The sequence below is a fragment of the Eumetopias jubatus genome, unplaced genomic scaffold, assembly GCF_037043125.1.
Source record: "Eumetopias jubatus isolate StellerSeaLion01/CBP00866 unplaced genomic scaffold, mEumJub1_p1.0 scaffold_10, whole genome shotgun sequence".
Lineage (NCBI taxonomy): Eukaryota > Metazoa > Chordata > Mammalia > Carnivora > Otariidae > Eumetopias > Eumetopias jubatus.
The window spans coordinates 83,020,670-83,040,256 of NW_028274816.1; the positions used below are offsets into that span (position 1 = coordinate 83,020,670).

Sequence of the window (19,587 nt, forward strand, 5' to 3'; positions counted from 1 at the left end):
CTCAGAACCAGGTTCACTCACGGTGCCACGCGCCCGCCTGTGGGTGTGCGCCCCTCAGCGCCCATTTCCAGAGTTCACCTAAACCTTCACTGTCCCACATCCAGCTCTGGACATTGACTCGCCAAGGGGAAGGACACACACTCACTCACACGCACATGCACAGAACACATACCACATCTCACACCCCCCCCCTCACACGTCACAAACACACCGCACACTCACACCCACACCACACAAATCCCACACGCACACACTCCACACTCCACTCACATACCACACACAGACACCCCACACTCACACACACCCACTCACACATCACACACACTCCCCACACCCTACTCACACCTCACACGAACATACCCACACACACACCTTCCACTCACACACACTCCATACCACACTCACATACATAGCACACACATACCCCCCCACACACACCACACTCACACCAACTACTCCCACACACACACCCCCACCCCACCCCACATACCCCCACCACACATACATACCTCACACACACACCACACCGAACACCGCACACACCACACACTAACACACCCACACTCACATATACTCCACACCACACACACATCACACACTAACATATACCTCACCACATACACACACTAGATACACACAGCCCCACACACTAACATACACCACACACCCATACTCATACACCCTCCACACATACACCCACACCACACAAATCCCACACACACACACACCTCTCACATGCCCACACACTACAAACATATATAAAACACACACACTTACACATCCCCCACTCACACCCCACATCACACACCTACCACACCACACACTCCCACTCATACATCCCACACCACACACATCCCTCCCACACCACACAAAACCCCCACTCACACCCACTACCCTCACACACACCCCCACGCACCCCAGCTTTCACACCCTCACCCTCACATGCCACACACTCACACAGCCTCACACCATGCCCCTCACCCATGCATTCCCACACTCACATCCCACACCACACACACACCCCCACACACTCCACGCACACCAACACCCCACACGCACCCCATCACCCATGCCCCCCACCCATACACTCTCACTCACCACACACCATGCGCACACCCCATACCCTCACTCATACGCACACCCCAAACTCAGACACACCCGACACATGCACACCCCACACCATGCTAACCCCCGACACTCACACCCCCCCACGCAGACCCCACACCTTGCCCACCCCCACACTCACACCCCCCCCACGCACCCCCCACACCTTGCCCACACTAACCAGGACTCAGCCTGCTGTAGCGCTTCCCCCGCTGACCTGACCACCACAAGGAACTGAGAACAGACAGGACACCCGCCCCAACCCCGACCCAGAAGGACAGCATCCCTCTCCCGGCCTCCAGCAGGAAACCACAGGCCTGCTGGGTCTGGACAGGCTGATCTTCGGTACGGGATCTCCTCTCCTGCCACTCTCCCTGAACCTGTCCAGGGCGCTCCCTGCCAGCCTCACCCAGGGCTCCCGACGTGCTCGGGGTCTGACACTTGCAGGGGACCGCAGGCTGCTCGGCACCAGCTACCCCCCCACTCTCCGGGGAGGAGTGTCTGGGTAGCCAGCGTACTCCCTGAGCACCAACCCTGTCTCTGTGGCTTTGAGACACCTCAGCACCAGCACCGTCAAGGCAAAGAGGTCCAGTGCATTGGACACGCACGTGGCAGCAGCCCAGGCTTCCAGACCCAGCCCGGCCACACCAGCCACCAGTCCCTGCCGTAGGAGACACAGCGGCTGGGTCTGGCAGGAAGAACAGGACCCCAGGCACCGTGCGGTGCCACACACTCCCACTCACAACCAGGCACAGAGAAGGGGCTGCCCTGCGGCTGCCCAGTGTGCAGCTGTCAGAGGGCTGGGTGGGGAGGGCATTTTGGGGGCCACGGCGAGCCATACAGTAAGGACAGGGGGCCTTGTTCAGCAACTGGTGCAACCACAACAGAAGCAGCTTCCGGGCCAAGCAGGTGGGAAACGGGCAGTTACTGCTCCTCACAGACCTGCCTTACCAGGGACCAGGCATACTCACTCTTCGGCGGGCCAAGGAGACGCTGGAAGGGGGCTCATCCGGATCTTCCTGCGGGAGATGACTTGAGCCCTGGGACAAGAAAGGGCCACCATCCTCTCTCAGCTCCTGCCCATGCTCCATTTTTTCCTCTGGGGCTGGCATTGCCTCAGGATTGTTGTTCTCAGAATCTACAAATGTACATGCACATGGGTCAGGTCTCAGGGAAAAGTAAGGGAAGTCACGGAGGAAAATCCTCCCAGGACACTGGGCAGATCAGCCCTCTCCCCCATCATGCACTTTCCCTGGGTACAATTTCTGCTCTTGGGTGGGCATGAGGGACCCAGGACCCTGGCCCCAGCCCCAAGGATGGGGCTGAACCCCCAAAACAGCACGTGCAGTCTGAGCATCTAGCTCTTTCTGATGTCAGCATCGGCAGAGTGGCCTGGCCCCGACTGTCTCCAAAACAGAACGTGCCACTCCCCTCCCTGCCCAAAGTGCTTCCTCCTCTCTTCTGAAGGACAGGTGCCCCATGCTCAGCCCCTCTTCCAGGCACCTACCCCCTTCTCCTGAGTTCAGGGTCACATATACACCTCCCTTCACTTGTCTTTGCAATCTCTCATTGTGTGGAAATTAAATTTGATTTTCTCCTGTCAATCTGTCTCATGTCAGTTTAATTCTTAGACCAGCCAGAAGCATTTTGAAGGGCAGAGAAAAATTCTTCCTCCCCAACAAACTGATGGCCGAAGAACCAAAGCAGCAAGGATATCATCACACACACCAGCCCAGGGTCACTCTCCTTTGATGATAAACTGTGAGCATTTTGGCCAGTCTCTCTTCCACCTGCCTCTACGTGGGGCGGGCCCTGATTAGCCTGACCCAGTGAGAACCTGGCATTTCTCCGGGCCCCAGTGATTGGCAGGAAGTGAGGACGGCCTCCAGGTCTGGTTACTGGGGTTTCAGACACATTAATTTCCTCCCACGGTCAGACAAACAGATCCCAGGCACCGGAACTGGTGAGCCAGCTTGCCTCTATGAATACAGCCAGCCTAAGGACAAAGCAGGGGACCAGAGAAAGATGCAGAGACAGAGAAACTCAGGACAGAGAGGGAGCCCCACGGAAATCCAAATCCCTGGATCTGGAGCTGAGTGTGTGTGGCCAGTGCATTCCTCCAGCTGATGAAGCAGGGAGCTGGGGTTCTGGTCCTCTCCAACACAAACAGCCCCAACAACTATGAAAACCAGTAAGAATTTTTCTAAAAAATGAGTTTCCCAAAAGGAAAACAAGAGGCAGTTCAAAGAAAAAGAAATACAAGTGACCTCTTAACCCTCAAAAATATCCTTGGCTCCCTACTGATCAAGGAAGTGAGAAAGAAATCTGTGAGATACCATGTCTACCCATCCACTTGGCATTGATTAGCAAGATCGATAGCACCCAGTGCTACAGAGGATATGGGTGGACAAGAAACCTCGAAACTCCTAGGCCAGAGGGGCCAGAAGCCCTATGCATTATAAACACACCAGGCTGTCCTCCAGATAGACGGGTTCCAGGGGCAAGATCTGCCCCGCCATATGCCTTACGGCAAAACAGTGGAACAAGGTAAGTGCCTAGTGATGTGGCAAACAAAGGCAGAAGAAAAGTTATTAAATTTCCTTACTACTTACAGCCCATTGACAAGTCCTTGAAACAGGCAGAGTGACATTCCTCTAGGGACTCAGCTGCCTCGATGTTGACACTTCGCTAAAGGCAAAAGGCAATCTTAGCCTGACCCTCCAGGATCCTGTAAGTCTACTTTAACATATAAAAATTCCTTTGGAGGCGACTGAGTGGCTCAATTGGTTAAGCATCCAGCTCTTGATTTTGGCTCAGGTCATGATCTCAGGGTTGTGAGATCAAGCCCCACGTTGGGCTCTGTGCTGAGTGCCAAGCTCTGTGGAGCTTGCTTAAGATTCTCTCTCCCTTCCCTCTCTCCCTCTCTAAAATACATACACACACACATACATAAATGAAATCTTCATAAATAAAAAATGAATAAAAATTCCTTTGGAAACTCCCTTTATCTCTACCCCCCAAGATACATGTTGGCAATCGTCTCCCAGGCATGTGGCCCACGGATAGACATCTGAAGGGTCTCATGACCAGGTTTTATTAGACGGTAATAAATGACCTTTTCCCAATAATAGCTAGCCCCTCAAGGTCCTGGGAACCTTGCTTCCGAAATTCCTTAGGGACTTTCGCTCTCCCTAATGATGAGGGAGCAGAAGGCTTGCTGAGGACAAAGCAGAAGCTGGTGCCCTACACCCCCCGCCCCCCCCCCACGACCACCAATGTGGCACGGGTGACATTCCTCAGGCACTCCTGGCTGCCCTAAAGGAAAAACAAACGGTTAACTATAGAGATCACAGTCTTGCAGGACAGGACTCTCCCTCAGTTTAGTTACAAAGGCCTTAGCAATAGCTTCCAGAAGGAAATGTAAATAAAATTGAATTTCTTCTAGACCTAAAGCCCACTGACAAGTACGGGTGATAGGAGGAAGGTAACATCCCTCCAGGAAACTCCCAACTGTCTTCATGTTCGTGCCTCATTAGAGGGGAAAACAGCCTTGGCTTGACAACAACCAGGCCTCCAATATCCTGAGAGTCTTTAGCATATGACAGTCCTTCTGGACACCCCCTTTGTCCTGACCTCCCCAGCTCCTGAGTGTATGATCAGCCACCCTCACAACTCCAGGGGAGCAGCGCTTCCTGCCCACGGGTCCTGTCCCCATGCTTTAATGAAATTTTTTTTAAAGATTTTTATTTATTTGAGAGAGAGATAGAGAGCATGAGGGGGGGAGGGTCAGAGGGAGAAGCAGGCTCCCCGCCGAGCAGGGAGCCCGACGCGGGACTCGATCCCGGGACTCCAGGACCATGACCTGAGCCGAAGGCAGTCGCTTAACCGACTGAGCCGCCCAGGCGCCCCTCTGTGCTTTAATAAAACCACCTTTTTGTACCAAAGACGTCTCAAGAATTCTTCCTTGGCTGTCGGCTCTGGACCCCACCCCACCAAACCTCACCTATATTCTAAAGCTACATCAGCATGACCCCACCAGCTTAGAGAAACACATGTGTGTACGCACGTTCCCACGCAGAGGAAACATCCAGAAGGGGACACATCAAATACTTAATGCTATCGTGTTAGCTGGGGATGTGAAGGGCTGGGGCTGGGGGAAGGTCAGGGGCTTCGTGGTTTTTATGCCCTCCTATAATGTGGAGGTCATTCATGATGTGAGGAACAAAGGCAAAAGAAATGTAGATAAAATTAGATTTCCTTATAACCTGCAGCCTATTGACAAATACTTGAGACAGGCAGAGTTTAATATTCCTCCAGGAATTCCCAATCTTCATGGTAACGCCTTGCTAGAGGAAAGACAACCTTAGCTTGACAATAGCCAGGCCTCCGGATCTTGTGAGTCTTTAAGATAGGAAAGTCCTTTTGGAAACTTTGCATTGTCTTTACCTCCCCCAACTCCAAAAGTATATAATCAACAGCTCCTCACAATCCAGGGGCAGCTCTTCCTGCCCACGGGTCCTGTCCCTGTGTTATAATAAAACCACTCTTTTTGCACCAAAAACGTTCCAAGAATTCTTTCTTGACCGTTTGCTCCTGAACCCCCACTTCAAATCACATCAATTCACACCAGCATGTGCTATTTCTATAATCATCAAAATAAAAAGGAAAGTAGCTGGATTCAGGAAGAGCAAACCTTCCTTGACACTTAGTAGGCACTCTGCATGTTAACCCATTAAGTACTCACAGCCACCCAATGGGGGAGGTGCTTTTCCTAGCACCTTACTGTTTGGTAGACACAAATACGGAAGAACAATGGGGGAGCAGGGTTGGAACCCAGGCATCGGGCTGCCTCCCATGGCTTCACAGAAGCCACGACAAGCCCTGGGGACAGCTGCTGGGGCCATGGTCCTTGCCCACAGGACATTTTGGCTGAATCAGAGCAAATTCCCGTCCCCCACCCCCGAAGCATGCACGCATGCTGGGAGGCATGATCTCCCCTGCGTTGCTCCTGCAAACAGGCATGCCTGCAGGCAAACAAACCTAGGGGTATCCAGAGAGCCAAGTGGGTCTGAGCGCCTTCAGATCCCAAAATCAGGTCACTGGCTGATTAGTACAGGAATGAGGGAAGAAGGCAGAGGCCTCACCAGCAACCCCAAATCATTGCTACAACAAAACGTCACACAAAATTAGCTCAACCTAAACCAGTCAGCCACACGGACTCCGACACCCAGGCTTCCTTCCAATGAGAGCCCCAGCAACAGGCCTGGGTCTGCAGCACATGTGCCCCTGGGACGGCCACCAGCTAGCCCGGAGGCCCCCAGCCATCCGGGCCCATCCCTTAGCTGGAAAACACGGGCTGCATCCTTCCCTGTCCTGGAGGCTAAAGCAAGTAGGCACGAATCCCACTCTCACACGAGGTCCCTAGGGGAGTCACATTCCCACAGTCAGAAAGAGGATGGGGGGTACCGGCAGCTGTGGGAGGCGTTAGTGTTTACTGGGGGCAGACTTTCAGTCTGGGAAGGTGAGAATGTTCTGGAGGGGGAGGTGGGGATGGCTGCATAGCAGTAACAATGTGCTTCGTGCCACTGAACGGTTACACACCGTTAAAACGGTAACTTTCAAGTTATAAATGTTTCACCACAATTAAAATAATAAAACCCAGTGCACTGAACAACACAACCCTCCAGGTCCGCCTGGCCCCCAGCACCACCTGAGTCGGCACAGTGAGCACAAACCCGCAGCTTGTGCAGGTGGCCATGGAGACGAGGTGCCCACACCGGCCCCACAGGCACAAACAAGCAGGATGGCTCCATCCCTGACTAGTGACCCTCCGCTGCTTCCACAAACCCTCCCTGGGGCCACCCCCAGCCCTGCCCGGGATGCCTATAGGGTCTCAGGCTCTCATCTTTTTCCCATTATAAAAACATCAAGGACACTGGGAAATAGCGGAAAATAAAGAAGTGAACACGTTGGCCGGAACTTCATCTCCTGATGATAAACTTCTAACACTCCAGGTCGAGTCCCACTGAGTCCCCTGGGGCACCTGACCCTCTCCTCTGGCCCTACCCTCCACCATCGGACTGGCCCAACATGACCTGGGCAAAGTGGTCCACCCTCTGCCCAGGATGGGCTGGGACTCTCCACACACTCCCCTTCCACGCCTTTATCCACGTGGCCCCCCCACACCCCAAGACCCAGGCATCCAGTGACGTGGGAGCCAAGGCAAGAAGAAATGGTAGATAAAACTAAATTTCCTTGACAAATGCTTAAGGCAGAGGCAGAGGATGAAGTTCCTCCAGGAACTCCCAAGGGTTGTCCTGTTCATGTCTTGCGGGAGCCAAAAACTACCTTAGCCCAACAATGGCCAGGCCTCCTGGATCCTGTAAGTCTTCTTTAACATAAGAAAACCCTTTGGGGGGGGGGGACGCCTGGGTGGATCAGTCGTTAAGCGGCTGCCTTCGGCTCAGGTCCTGGTCCCGGGGTTCTGGGATCGAGCCCCGCATCGGGCTCCCCGCTCGGCGGGGAGGCTGCTTCTCCCTCTCCCTCTGCTGCTCCCCCTGCTTGTGCTCTCTCTCTCTCTCTCTCTCTCTCTCTGACAAATAAATAAATAAAATCTTAAAAAAGAAAACCCTCTGGGAAACCTCCTTTGTCTCTACCCGTCCCAACTTGAAAATATATCGTCAATCGCTCCTCACGACCCCAGCGCAGCTCTTTGTGCCCACAGGTCCCGTCCCTGTGTTTTAATAGAACCACCATTTTTGCACCAAAAACGCCTTAAGAATTCTTTCCTGACCATTCATTCTCTGGGCCCCCAGACCCCGGCCCTGCCCACCACCCCCGAGCCCCGGCCCAGCAGCCCTGGGAGGGCCTGACAGGAAGAAGATTCTCGGGGCAGCTCCAGTCACGCCCAGGCAGCTTGGTTTCACTTTGCATTCCTGTAAACAGAGGCACGGCCCCGGTGTGAGGGAGGGGCGAGGCAGCGGAGGGGCGGGGAGGCAGGAAGCACCGAGCCCGGCGGGGGCGCTGGGGGAGATCGCCATGGCTCCCGAGACCCCAGCCCTTGGGGATCCCGTGGAGTCCCATCCGGTGCGCCCCGCCAGTGGGACCAGGACCGGCCCCACTCCCGCCAGCCGCAGGGGAGGGCCCCCACGTGAGAAGCCAGCACCCCGGCCGCTCTCCAGGCCTTTGCCAGCCTCTCAGGGGCAGGGGTGGGGGCGCTTGGGACCTGACCCGCCCTCCCTACCTGCTGGGATGAGCGGGGCCGTGGACAGTGACCCCAGGCTACTGTGAGGACGGGGAGACTTCATGGCATCCTGTAAAAATGCCACACACCCAGGCTCCCACAGAGACCTTCCTCTGCCCGTTCTGTCGGCAAACGCCTGGGCTGCCCTCTGCAGCGCGCTGACACCCCCTCACAGAAAACCGGAGCAGGGCAGAAGTATTGCGCTCCTCTGGAGACCCCTGGGAGGAGCGAGCATTTCCCAGAGAGGTGGGTCTCCAGGCATTGGGCACCAGGCATTGGACCCAGCCTCCAGGAAAGCCCCTCAGGGTCCTAGGCCTCTCCGTCCGGGATCCCCCTGCTTTACCTGGTCACAGTAATTCATTTCCACCCTGAAGGCCCACACTCAACCCCTGCCTCACCCGTGACCCCTGACTCCTGACCCCCACTACAGGCAGGGCCCCAGGGGCTGGAGCTGCTTATCCACCCAGCCCAGGTGGTGGCACTTCAGAGCAGATAGAGGGGGCCGCCAGCAGGCCCCCTTCCCTCCCTTCCCTTGGAGGCTGCAAGACCATGGCTTCCTCCCAGGGCACAAGCTCTCCAGAGCCGCTGGCCTGGGTGCAAATCCTGTCTCTGCCATTTGCTAGCCGTGGTACTGTACACAGGTTACTTAACCTCCTTGTGCCTCACCCTTGGCATCCATAAAATGGGAATTTATGATAGGTCCCCCCTCAATACTTAGCACAGCACCAGGCTCTAACCAACTGGTCTGATTTGGGGTTTTTACTCTCTGGGGTCCCAAAGACCCCCCCTCACAAGGTCTCCCACTCAGGAGGATGTCATAGTGACCAGGGGTGCGGAGCCCTAGCAGGTGCAAAATTCCACCTGGACACCAGGAGCTCAGCTATGCCCTGGTTCCATATCCAGACAGCAAGGAATCAGTGAGGACAGTGGACACCAAGCCAATTCAAGCACGACTGCGGGAGTCAAGTCCCCAGTGTTCCAAAGGAAAAGACAGACTCCCCAGGTCTGACTCCAGCCAGAGCTCCTCCCTAAAGGGGCAGCAGCAAAAGAAAATCAAGCAAAAATTGACAACAAAAGCAGTCGCCTCTTCGTACGTCTTACAGTCAGTCCAATAAAAACATCTGTGATGTGAGCACTTTGTATGCGCACAGCAAAAACAAGCGTAAGTAAGGAACCAGTGACTCCCCTTCACCACTAACACACAGGGCACCCTTGCTGATTACCCAGAGGTCAGCAAGCAAGAAGGGCTGGTACTGACAGCATTTACTGACTCCCGTGCAAACACACACAACCTGTATTTAGAAAACACACATGATCTTCTAGAGGACTTTCTTTGATTGGTCCAGAAATTATTACTCAAGCACCTACTGTGTGCCAGGGACTTGGAGTAAAGCAGCCAACAAGAGAGCAAAGGTCTTGTCTGAAGCCACACACTGCCGTGAGCCAATGCTAGAAGGACAAACAGCCTGGTGAAGTGCGGGGGGGTGGTGGGGGACAGGCAGGTGTAGTTCTCAATGGGATAGTCAGAGTGAACCTCCAGGGGAGAAGGTGGAGGAGTAAAGACAGGTGAGGGGGTAACGGTGCTGCCCTCAGAGGAAAGGTATATTCCAAGCTGAGGGAACAGGCAGTGCAAAGGTCCTGTGGTCCAAGAACACCTAGGAAAGGAAGGAAGGCAGTCCGTGGTTCTGGACACCAAGAGAGTTGAGGACTGACCTGAGCCGGCTGGTGAGGGCCACCTCACATAGTTCCCCTTTCAGGCACTGACCTGCCAGCGGGAAGGGTCCCGTCCAGGCTGTGAGAACCCCGCCCCCATCACAGCACCTGGGACACCACTTCCACACAGCATCCTCTGAAATCCACTAAGATCCCTCAGCTCAGCCTGACACTTCCCAGTCCCGAGAATGAGGAGAACCCTCAAGTTCTCTCCAAGAAATGAAATTGAAAATTTTTAAAAAGCAACAAAAGCTTCCAACAAAGGACCAGATGAAACTGTTCTTCTAACAAAAGCGCTTCTAGTAAGAGTTCCTCCAGCCATAGAAGACCTCCTCCTACCCGACTGAGCTGCCTGTTGGCCACAGTTTCCTTTTCAGCGAAGGGAAGTGGGACTGGGCTGCTGCCTACCCCCCTCCCCCATTCAGCCCTTACCGGCTACGGGGGCTGCAGGAAGCAGCCTCTGTCCACACTGGCTGCAGAACTTGGGGTCTTCATCTTTGGAGACATGCCCACACGAAAGACACTCCATTCCTCCAGGGATGGGTCTTCTCCAGGCGGGCACGCTCCTGCAGATCTGCAGAAAAAGGAAGGGACCCCAGGCAGCTGACTATATACTGAGCCACCTGTCATGTGACCACAGCCCTGCTTCAGTTTCATTTTCTGGGAAAGTGAAATTACAGCGCCCAGAAGGTCCTCGGCTCAATCGAAACCTAGCGCTAGCACTTCCCCACCTGCAGCACTCATAGCCCTGGCCCCCCCACCAAGTAACCGCCCCCCCACCCCGCTCCTGACCCCGGGGGCATCTCCCCCTCCCCCTCCCCCACCAGGGGCTCCATCACCCTATTCCCTTTCTGCTCCCCCAGCCAGGCTCACCCCTCCTGGCTCTCCGTCACCCAGTGAGTCTAAAACTGTCCCCCCTGGCTGACACTGGGGGCTGGGACAACTGAGAACTAGGTGTGGGCGGAAGGCGGATCGTTCCAGGCAGAGACACAGCCCGTGCAAAACCCTGAGATAAGACACGGTGTAAGAGTGCACTGGACAAGGGGCACAGAGACAGAAGCACCTGCTCACAGGTGACATGGGGATTAGGTGAGGCAGACAGCACTGCAGAGATGCCAGAGCGGATCCGAGGCACCAGCCCGCGCCGCCGCCCAGAGCTAACAGGGCTAGTGGTCAGGACTCCTAACAGGCTATCGGGCTGCGTCCTGCCTGCTTCCAGCCCACTGCCCGCCCCTGCCTCCCCCTGATTTGGCTCACTGTCCACTGGACAGTGAGCTCCCGGGGGCAGGGCAGAGCTAGACTGGTGTGTGCCGGCTTGCCCGGCTCAACCGGACGCCGCCAAGCCCTGGCCCCCACCTCGCCCCTCACCGCCACATGACCAGGGAAGTGACCACCATCCTGGTCTGGGCTTTCGCTCTGAGACTTTCAGTGACTCCCCAGGCCCGGGCCTCTACCCCTAAATTGTCCTCCTCCGCAAGGCTCTGCTTCCCCACACACCCAAAAAGTCGCAAGAGGGCTCAGAAATCCTCCGTGAAGTGTCCTGTTGTTTCTCGCCCCCACCAGGGGCCGAAGGGCATAAATGAGAACCCGCACAATACTATTCAGTCAGCCTCCGGACTCTTCCCAACTTCAGAACTGTGCCAAACTCAAAGCCCATCCTCCCACCCGCCGCCAAACCGAGCCTACTAGCGGGGGTGGGGGTGGGGGACAAGGAGCGGGGCCGGTCAGGGGCGGCTGGCCCGCCCGCATCTCCGCACTCGCTCCTTCTCTGGCCTCCCCGCGGCCACCTCGTGGCCCTTAAGGCTGTCGCGGCAGAGGTGCCCACCCTGGCCTGGTGACCGCGGCCGTGGGCAGCCCTGGGAACTGGGGAGGACGCTGCGCTCCGGGCGGCGCGGTTACGGGGGCGGCGATGCTGTTCTCCAGAAAGTTACTGTGCACACGCATAGGGGCACCCCCGGGCCACAGCGCTGCTCCGGTGTGGCAACTCGAGAGAGCAAAGGATTCCGCCCCCGGGGGAGGCGCGGCGCCCGGGGGCTCCTCGGGCCCACCGGCTGCCCGCGGCCCGGGAGCGGGGTCCGCACGGCGCGGCGCGGGGCGGGGCGGGGCGGGTCCGGGAGCCCGAGGCGAAACCGAAACCAGGCGCCGCAGGAAGAGGCAGCCGGGAGGGCACGGCCCGCAGCACGGAGGCGCCACGACCCAGACCTGAGGACCCGGCGGCCCGCCCCGCCCCGCGCCCTCTGCCCGGCTAGGCCCGGCGAGACCCCGCGCGCCCCCCGCGGCCCCGCGCCCCCCGCATCCCCGCGGCCCCGCGCCCCCCGCATCCCCGCGGCCCCGCGCCCCCCGCATCCCCGCGGCCCCGCGCCCCCCGCATCCCCGCGGCCCCGCGCCCCCCGCATCCCCGCGGCCCCGCGCCCGCTCGCACCTGCGGCGCCCCGGCGCGCAAGCCTCCGCCGCCGCCCGGTTTCGTTTCTCTGGCCCGGGTTCCGCCCCTGCGGGCGTGGAGGAGCTCGGGCGGGTGCGGCCAGAATGCCCCCCATGGCGCCTCCCAGTGGACCCGGCGCCAGGCCAAGGGGGAGGTGCCGCCTGCCGCTTCCCGCGGGCCGGGGTGCAAGGGAGCCCGGATTCCGGCCCAGCAGGGTCCGCACCCCCGTCTCCCGCAGCAGCCCCCAGCCTTGGAGCCCAGCACCCTGGACAGTGCCCCCCCCCCCCCCCCCCCCCCGCCCTGGAGAGCCAGCGGCCGGCCAGGGAGGGCCACAGAGGACGCGAGGTGGGTCACTCCGGTGCAAAGAGGAGGTCACCAGCCCCGTCGCATCGGGACCTTGTGCAGATGAAGTGACCACAGTGGCCGATAGTCGTAGAGGGTTTCCAGCCCGCGCCCAGCCCTGGGATGGTCACTGATAACCAAGAGGCCACCCCAGCCTGCGTTTGCACCCCCTACCCCTCCACCCCTCAGTGTCCTCATCTGTGAGCTCATAGTGCAGCATCCTAGGGCTGTTGGAGAATTTATCATTAACAACAACAACAACAACAACAACAACAACACAGCCAATGCTGGTGTTCCAGGACCCAAGCAAAGTGCGTGCTGTGTATTACTCCCGACTTTCCTCACAGCCCTCTCCCCCAGAACCAGCGCAGCCTGAGAGCACTTGTGGGCCCCTGTGCTGCTACAAAGTCCAGTTTGGATGATTATGATCAAATTTAAAAGGCTGGGGTCCCTGTCCTGCCCATCTCCAACTCTCTCCCTTCCACAAGCTCCAGCCACACTGCCCTTCCTCTGGCCTGTGAACAGCAAGCTCAGTTCCTCTTGGGGCCCCCTCCCGCAGTGCCCAGCCCTTGCAAATCTGGCTTCTTCATTCACACCCAGCATCACAGAGTTCAGGCGGTGCTTAGGGGGTGCTCAGCACAGGTTGCCATGATTGATCTCGTATTTACTCAAAGCCACAAACCCCAACTCACGACCAGCCACCCCCACTGTCTAGTTCATCGGGATCTGGGCAGGATCTAAGCCGTGTCCACTGCTGTGGCCTTTGACCTTGTACTGACCTTATGTGGGGCCCAGGAAAGAGAGCTTGTTCTGAAAGAAGGGGGCTCCAGGCGGGGTGCCAGGCTGGGCAGACTGGACTGGGCTCTCCCTGCTGGGTCCTAGCAGGAGAGGGGGCTTAGTCAGGATCCAGGGAAGGCTCTGGGAATCTGGGGATCCTCTGGGAATGACAAGTGAAGGGAGGGCCCAGCCCTACCCTACACTGTCCTGTGCCACCGTTAGATTTGGGGAGATGCCAGCGGAGCAAAACCCAGACGCCCTTCCAGGCCAGTGACGAGCTAGCCCTGCTGGCCAGGTGGCACCTCCCGCGTGTGCCCCCACAGGCAAAGGTGGCTCGTGGGCCCCAGAACCCTTAGCCTGCCCCAAGTAATGGAGTGGTTGAAGGGCCGGCAGAGCGGGCACTGCGGTCAGCACTCTGCAGCCTGGCAGGGTCAGGAAGCCACATCCTGGACGAGTCAGGTGGCTGAGAAAACACCCTGACCTGCGTGGTGTAGCCTGTTTGTCGTAAAACCCAACACAGCCTTAGGAATGAGGATGCTTCCAGGAGAGATACCCCACCAAGGGAGACACCCTTTGGATTTTAAGGCCATTTTAATGTCCCCAGGGAATCGTTCCTGTTCCCGTCTCTATGTTCTTGACCACTCCTTAGCAGAAAGCAAACTGTAAAAGGATGTTTAAAATCTCACCTTTGAGAGACGGGGATTGCTGTCCTGCCTTACCTGTCTCTGCACCCCCAACTTAACTTGTGGCTCAAGATCAATGAGGCTTCAGCTGGAGTATCAGGTCACCTCCTCTTCCCTCAGCCACTAAGAGCCCATCTAGCCAGGCTACCTCAGAGCTGGGTTGTCACCTGCATTTGCAGGGATGACTTTGAGTGACACCAACCTCCAGAAGAGGAAGCCCACCTAGAGCCAGGCTCCGACTCCCTACTTTCTGAGAAGTCTTAGGTAAGTGGCATGGTAGGCGTGGACATCCTGTTCTGACAGGCGCAGAAACAAGCCACCAGGTGTTCCAAGGAAAGCAGAGGTTCCGAACCCTTCCTCCTCTAGGCGCTGAGAACCTGGCATAAGTGGTCCTGTCGTCAGGACACCTGCACCATAAAGATGGTTAGCGACCCAAAGAACCAAGTCAAAACTCATGGAGTACACCAAATAAAGACAAAACAAAGAAAAGATGGAAAAGCCAGGTGTTATGAGCCCGTTGTGAGTACTCACAGAGAAGACCCTTTATATTCTCTGGTCTTTTTTTTTTTTTAAAGATTTTATTTATTTATTTATTTATTTATTTATTTATTTATTTGAGAGAGAATGAGGGAGAGAGAGAGCATGAGAGGGGGGAGGGTCAGAGGGAGAAGCAGACTCCCCGCCGAGCAGGGAGCCCGATCCGGGACTCAATCCCGGGACTCCAGGATCATGACCTGAGCCGAAGGCAGTCGCTTAACCAACTGAGCCACCCAGGCGCCCCATTCTCTGGTCTTCATACATGCAATAAACATATATGTTGGAATAGGCACGCAATATTTGAAAAAATAATATATATACAGTATGACAAAAAATAACATATCTGATCTAATACCATTAGGAAATAAGAGAAAAATAATAAAATACGAGGACAACAGTAGAAGTGGTTTCCTTTGTGGGGCTGAGCCAAGATCAAAGACTGATGTCGGTGCAGGAGGAGGATTCGGTCATGGGGGGAAGGGAGGAGGGCGTGAGGAAAGGTTTCAGGTGGTGCCAACCTCAGCCTTGTCCCTACACGTGTGGTGGCATGGAGCCTGCAGGCTTGAATCTCTCCCCTTGGCCCAGCGTTCACAAAGAACCTGACCCCCTCTTGGGGAAGATCTGTTGGCGGAGAGCCTGCCCGCGCATTCTTCCCAGGGTCAGCTGCCTGACATCAGTGGGGAGGAGCCCATGGACTCAGCCACGTGGTCTGCCTGGTCAAACTCGGCATAGAACATCTTCCAGTTTCCATGGATGTTGGAGCATTTGAAATGTCCTTGATCTTGATCTTGCAGCCGCCAGTGTTTATAGAATGGATTCAGTGGGACCCAAAACTTACCTTGTTGGCCGGCCTTGCTCCTCGCCTGCGTATACTGAGACTCCTGGGGTCGCCTGCAGGAAGGATGCGCCCCTGCTCGGGTGCAGCCAGCAGAGGGGCACACTTTGCAGGGAGCGTAAGTGCAGGAGGGGGTGGGGGGAGGCCGAGAACAAGGAGGCCTTTATGAGGAGAATCTAGGCCTGAGGGCATGTGGTTCTGCCACTGCCCACAGCACAGCTCTGTGGCCCTGGTCCGGACTGGTGCATCCAGCCATCTCAAAGCTGGGCTTGTATGACCAGGCAGGGCTGAACAAAATGCTCTCATTTATCCCAGAGCTGTATAAATAAAAACCGTGCAAAACAAGAGGGGCCTGCAGCTCCCGGCTTTCGGTGCATCTACTCACCTGCCTGCCTTCAGGTCTTCTCTTCAGCTCCGGTTTTTCCCACGGGAAGACCACAGATCTATTTGAGAGAGGCTTGGCGGTCCAGAAACAGGCTTTGGGGTACAGACGGGTCGGGGCTGAGTTTGGCTGGTGGGAGTCAGTGTTCTGGGCCTGGATATTCTCGACCAGGGATCGTACTCTTGACGCCATGGAGCAAGAACCTCAGGTTGAAACGGTGGGGTCCAACACCTCCATTGGCACCGACCCAGCCCCCACGTGGGCGGCAGGCCCGCACAGACAGAAGGGCAGCCTTATGGAGGTGCTGTGGCTCCTTGTGTGTTTCGGGGGCAGGGGGCACAGAACTGAGAAGAGTAACCAAGTGACTTCATGGCATTCTCCTTACCTGTGTGTCTCCGTCCCCCCAGCCATCCGATTTAGGGCCACCCCGATCCAGTGTGACCTCCTCTGAACACAACTGATGACATCCTCCAAGACCCTGTTTCCAAATAAGGTCAGTCACAGGCTTCTAGGGTCAAGAACTCAACTCTTTTCAGGGGACAGAATTCAACCTACTGCAGGCACCAGCTCCGTGGGCTCTGCCAAATCTCCCCTAAAAGATGCAGCCATCTGGCACTGCAAAGGGTTCCTGTGGTTTGGATAAACTTGGGTCCTTCCACGGGATTAAAACTATTCTGAAGTGGGGAGGGGGGACAGGTTCTTGGCCAGCATCAGTAGCTGAATTTACAGAGGGTAGGTAGATCTACGCAGAACAGAATTTCTTTAAGTAATCACAGTGCAGCCAGAAAAAGGTTTGCTATTGGCTCCCAGTCAGCCCAGGCTGGGTAGCCCGGCTCCAGCCGACTTTCTATTGAAGATGGAGGTCCCCGCCCCACTGTGGCACTCATGGGGACACCCACTGCTCCCCACGTTAGCATGCAGAGCACCCTGACCCATGAGGAGGCTTCCCTGGGTGTGGGGCCTGCAGGGACGTGGCCACCGAGCCTACAGCTGCCACTGTAAGAGCTGGTGACACTGGGGGGGGGGCCCTCCACGGTGGCTTCAGACTGCAGGCAAGATGGTGCAGTCACACGGGATTCCCCTCACCCTGTCCTGGTTCATTTCCCTGGGGGCAGGGGAGGAGCACGGCGTGGAGCCTGACCCTGTCCTGGTTCATTTCCCTGGGGCAGGGGAGGAGCACGGCGTGCAGCCTGAGGCCTAAAGCTTCCCTCCTACCCTCACCTCCACCCTCCCCAATGTCTCCATCCTCAGAGTCCGGCATCAAGCCGCCAGAGTTAGGACGGTGACAGGAGGTCCAGCTCCGAGTAGCGGCGGTTCCTCGGTGCCTGATACACGCCGGTCGCTCCTTACCCTGCCCCTCAACTCCACCCCTGCAACGGCTCTTTGGAGGAAATTAAGGGTCAGGGAGATTAGACAGTTTAATGTCACGCAGTGAGAAACCAGAACAGCCTGGACTCAACACAGGTCTCTGCGAGCCAGCCACAGCATGCTGCCTCCTCCATCGTCACCACGTCAGAGACTCTCACAACCACCCCCTGGGACAGAGTACAGACAAGCACGGGCATGAGCTAGGAGCTCGGAGCAGCCGGGGCCTCTGAGCCACCTTGGAAGTGGACACGGCAGCCACGGGACACGTGGCACGCAGCCCTCGAAGCGTGGTTGGTCTGAACCGCGGCGCGCCGCGTGCGCACGGTCCACAGCGGGTTTCAAGATGTCGTATGAGCAAAACAAGGTCAGCTGTCTCACTGGTGAGCTGTCTATAGATCACGGGCTGAAAGTAGTATCGTGGGTGTAATGGGGTCAGTAAAATATTAATTTCACCTGCTCCTTGTCCTACAGGGACAACTGGAAATGGGAAGCTGCCCGTGTGGCTCAGTGTGTGGCGTGTGTTGTAGTTCCGTCGAGGGCGCGGATCTGGGTCACTGTTCACCGTATAGTCGGGGCTCTGGGAGCTGCTGTGACAGGTGGCAGTGCCCATGGGCCGCTGCTCAGCAGGTGCCCTCCTCCACGCCCGCTGACCCGAACTCGGCCATTCTCGGCATGTGGCTTCCCAAGGCACCGGTGAGGTCCTGCCTAGCCGGCGGCCGGCCGGCAAGTGGAATGCGCTTGCAGGAGCCAGCACTGAACACCTTATTAGTCTGCCCGGGCTGCTGTTAACAAAGCAGCACAGACCAGGCGGGGCCGAAGGCCAGGAGATCCTGGGGTCAGCACGGTGGGGTCCTTCTGAGGCTGAGGCAAAATCTGTTCCTGGCCTCTCTCCCAGCTGCCGGGGGCTTGCTGACAAGTCTTCGCTGCTCTTGGCTTATAGAAGCATCACCCTGACTTCTGCCTTGTTCAGGTGGCCTTCTCCCTGGGTGTGTGTCTGGGCCAAACCTCCTCTTTTTTTAAGGCCTGAGCCGTATGGATGAGCCACCCTACTCCAGGATGGACTCACTTAACTAATTACACCTCCCATGACCCTATTTCCAAATAAAGGCATATTCTCAGGTACCGGGAGTCAGGCACTACAAGTCAGGGTATGAATCTCAGGGGGAACACAGTGTGAACGCACGTCTCAGGGACGTGGCCACGCTCCCGAGGGGCTGGGGACTGCACTGGTGCTGGGGACTGCGCTGGTGCTGGGGGCTGCGCTGGTGCTGGGGGCTGCGCTGGTGCTGGGGGCACTGTCACCCTGCCAGCCAGCTGTAGGCAACAACACCAGCCAGGGTACCGTCAGCTCCGCCCTGCGGGCCCTGGGGCACAGGCCAAGGCCCAGAGGGGCACGTCTGCTGACGACCCAGCCCCACATCCTCGGGCACCGAATTCCAAAGTCTTTCCACACCGTGGTCCATTCCAATCTTTTCTCTTTTTTTGAAATGAAGATTTAATCATAACTTAATTATAAATTTAGTAAGTTCATAATTTAATAAATTATAAATTAAAGCCTAACTGTATAATTATGTATTATATTAATATAAACTTTATACATTAAGCCATAACTTAATTTTTAACTATATGCGAATATACCGTTGAGAAATTAAACCACTCATAGATGGTTAAAATCAACCCAAGCCGCATAACGTCAACGTAATTCCTTTTATCAGTTTGATGTGTATCTTTCCAGGACTTTTTTTAAACTCGTACAGACATCGCCACATCGTTCCGTGGGTGTGTTCACACGAACATCTCTTAAGATGAGCATCGCTCTGCAACTTGCTCTTTTTCCTCAGACACCAGTGTGTAGAGTTGCACAGCTCCACCCTGTTCCTTTAACTGCCGCACGCCATCCCAGCGTGTGTGTTTTGTGGCTAAGACATTCCTAAATGGAGACATTCAGCTTGCTTTCATTTTCTAAAATTGCTAATGACGTTGTGCTAACCATCCTTGGATCTGCTTCCTGGCAGACACACTCAGGCTTTGTTGGAGTGGATTCTGAGTCACAGGTGCGGCTCTGGGTGAAGATCCTAGAGCCCAGGTCCTGCCAGAGCCAACGGATCCGCCTGCTCTGAATGGGAGATCTCTTGGCTCGAGAAGAGGTGTGCTTGGCTTGGGGGCCAGGAAACACTGGAC

At 56.4% G+C, this 19,587-nt stretch overlaps 1 protein-coding gene across 3 annotated transcripts in view; it reads right to left on the minus strand.

The window, feature by feature from the left end:
• The window catches only part of RNF213 (ring finger protein 213), a 101,854-nt gene extending 89,327 nt beyond the window's left edge, over window positions 1-12,527 (minus strand). For 2 of the 3 annotated variants that reach the window (XM_028112521.2, XM_028112522.2), the window contains exons 1-2: window positions 10,493-10,634; window positions 2,076-2,242 (exon numbers count right to left, since the gene is read on the minus strand). In XM_028112521.2, the coding sequence (XP_027968322.2) occupies window positions 2,076-2,242; window positions 10,493-10,589 (264 nt within the window). In that variant the 5' untranslated portion in view covers window positions 10,590-10,634. Of the gene's footprint in view, window positions 1-2,075; window positions 2,243-10,492; window positions 10,635-12,482 lie in introns of those variants that run through there. The other variant, XM_088028094.1, reaches the window with a different exon arrangement.
• Between the last annotated feature and the right edge of the window lie 7,060 nt (window positions 12,528-19,587).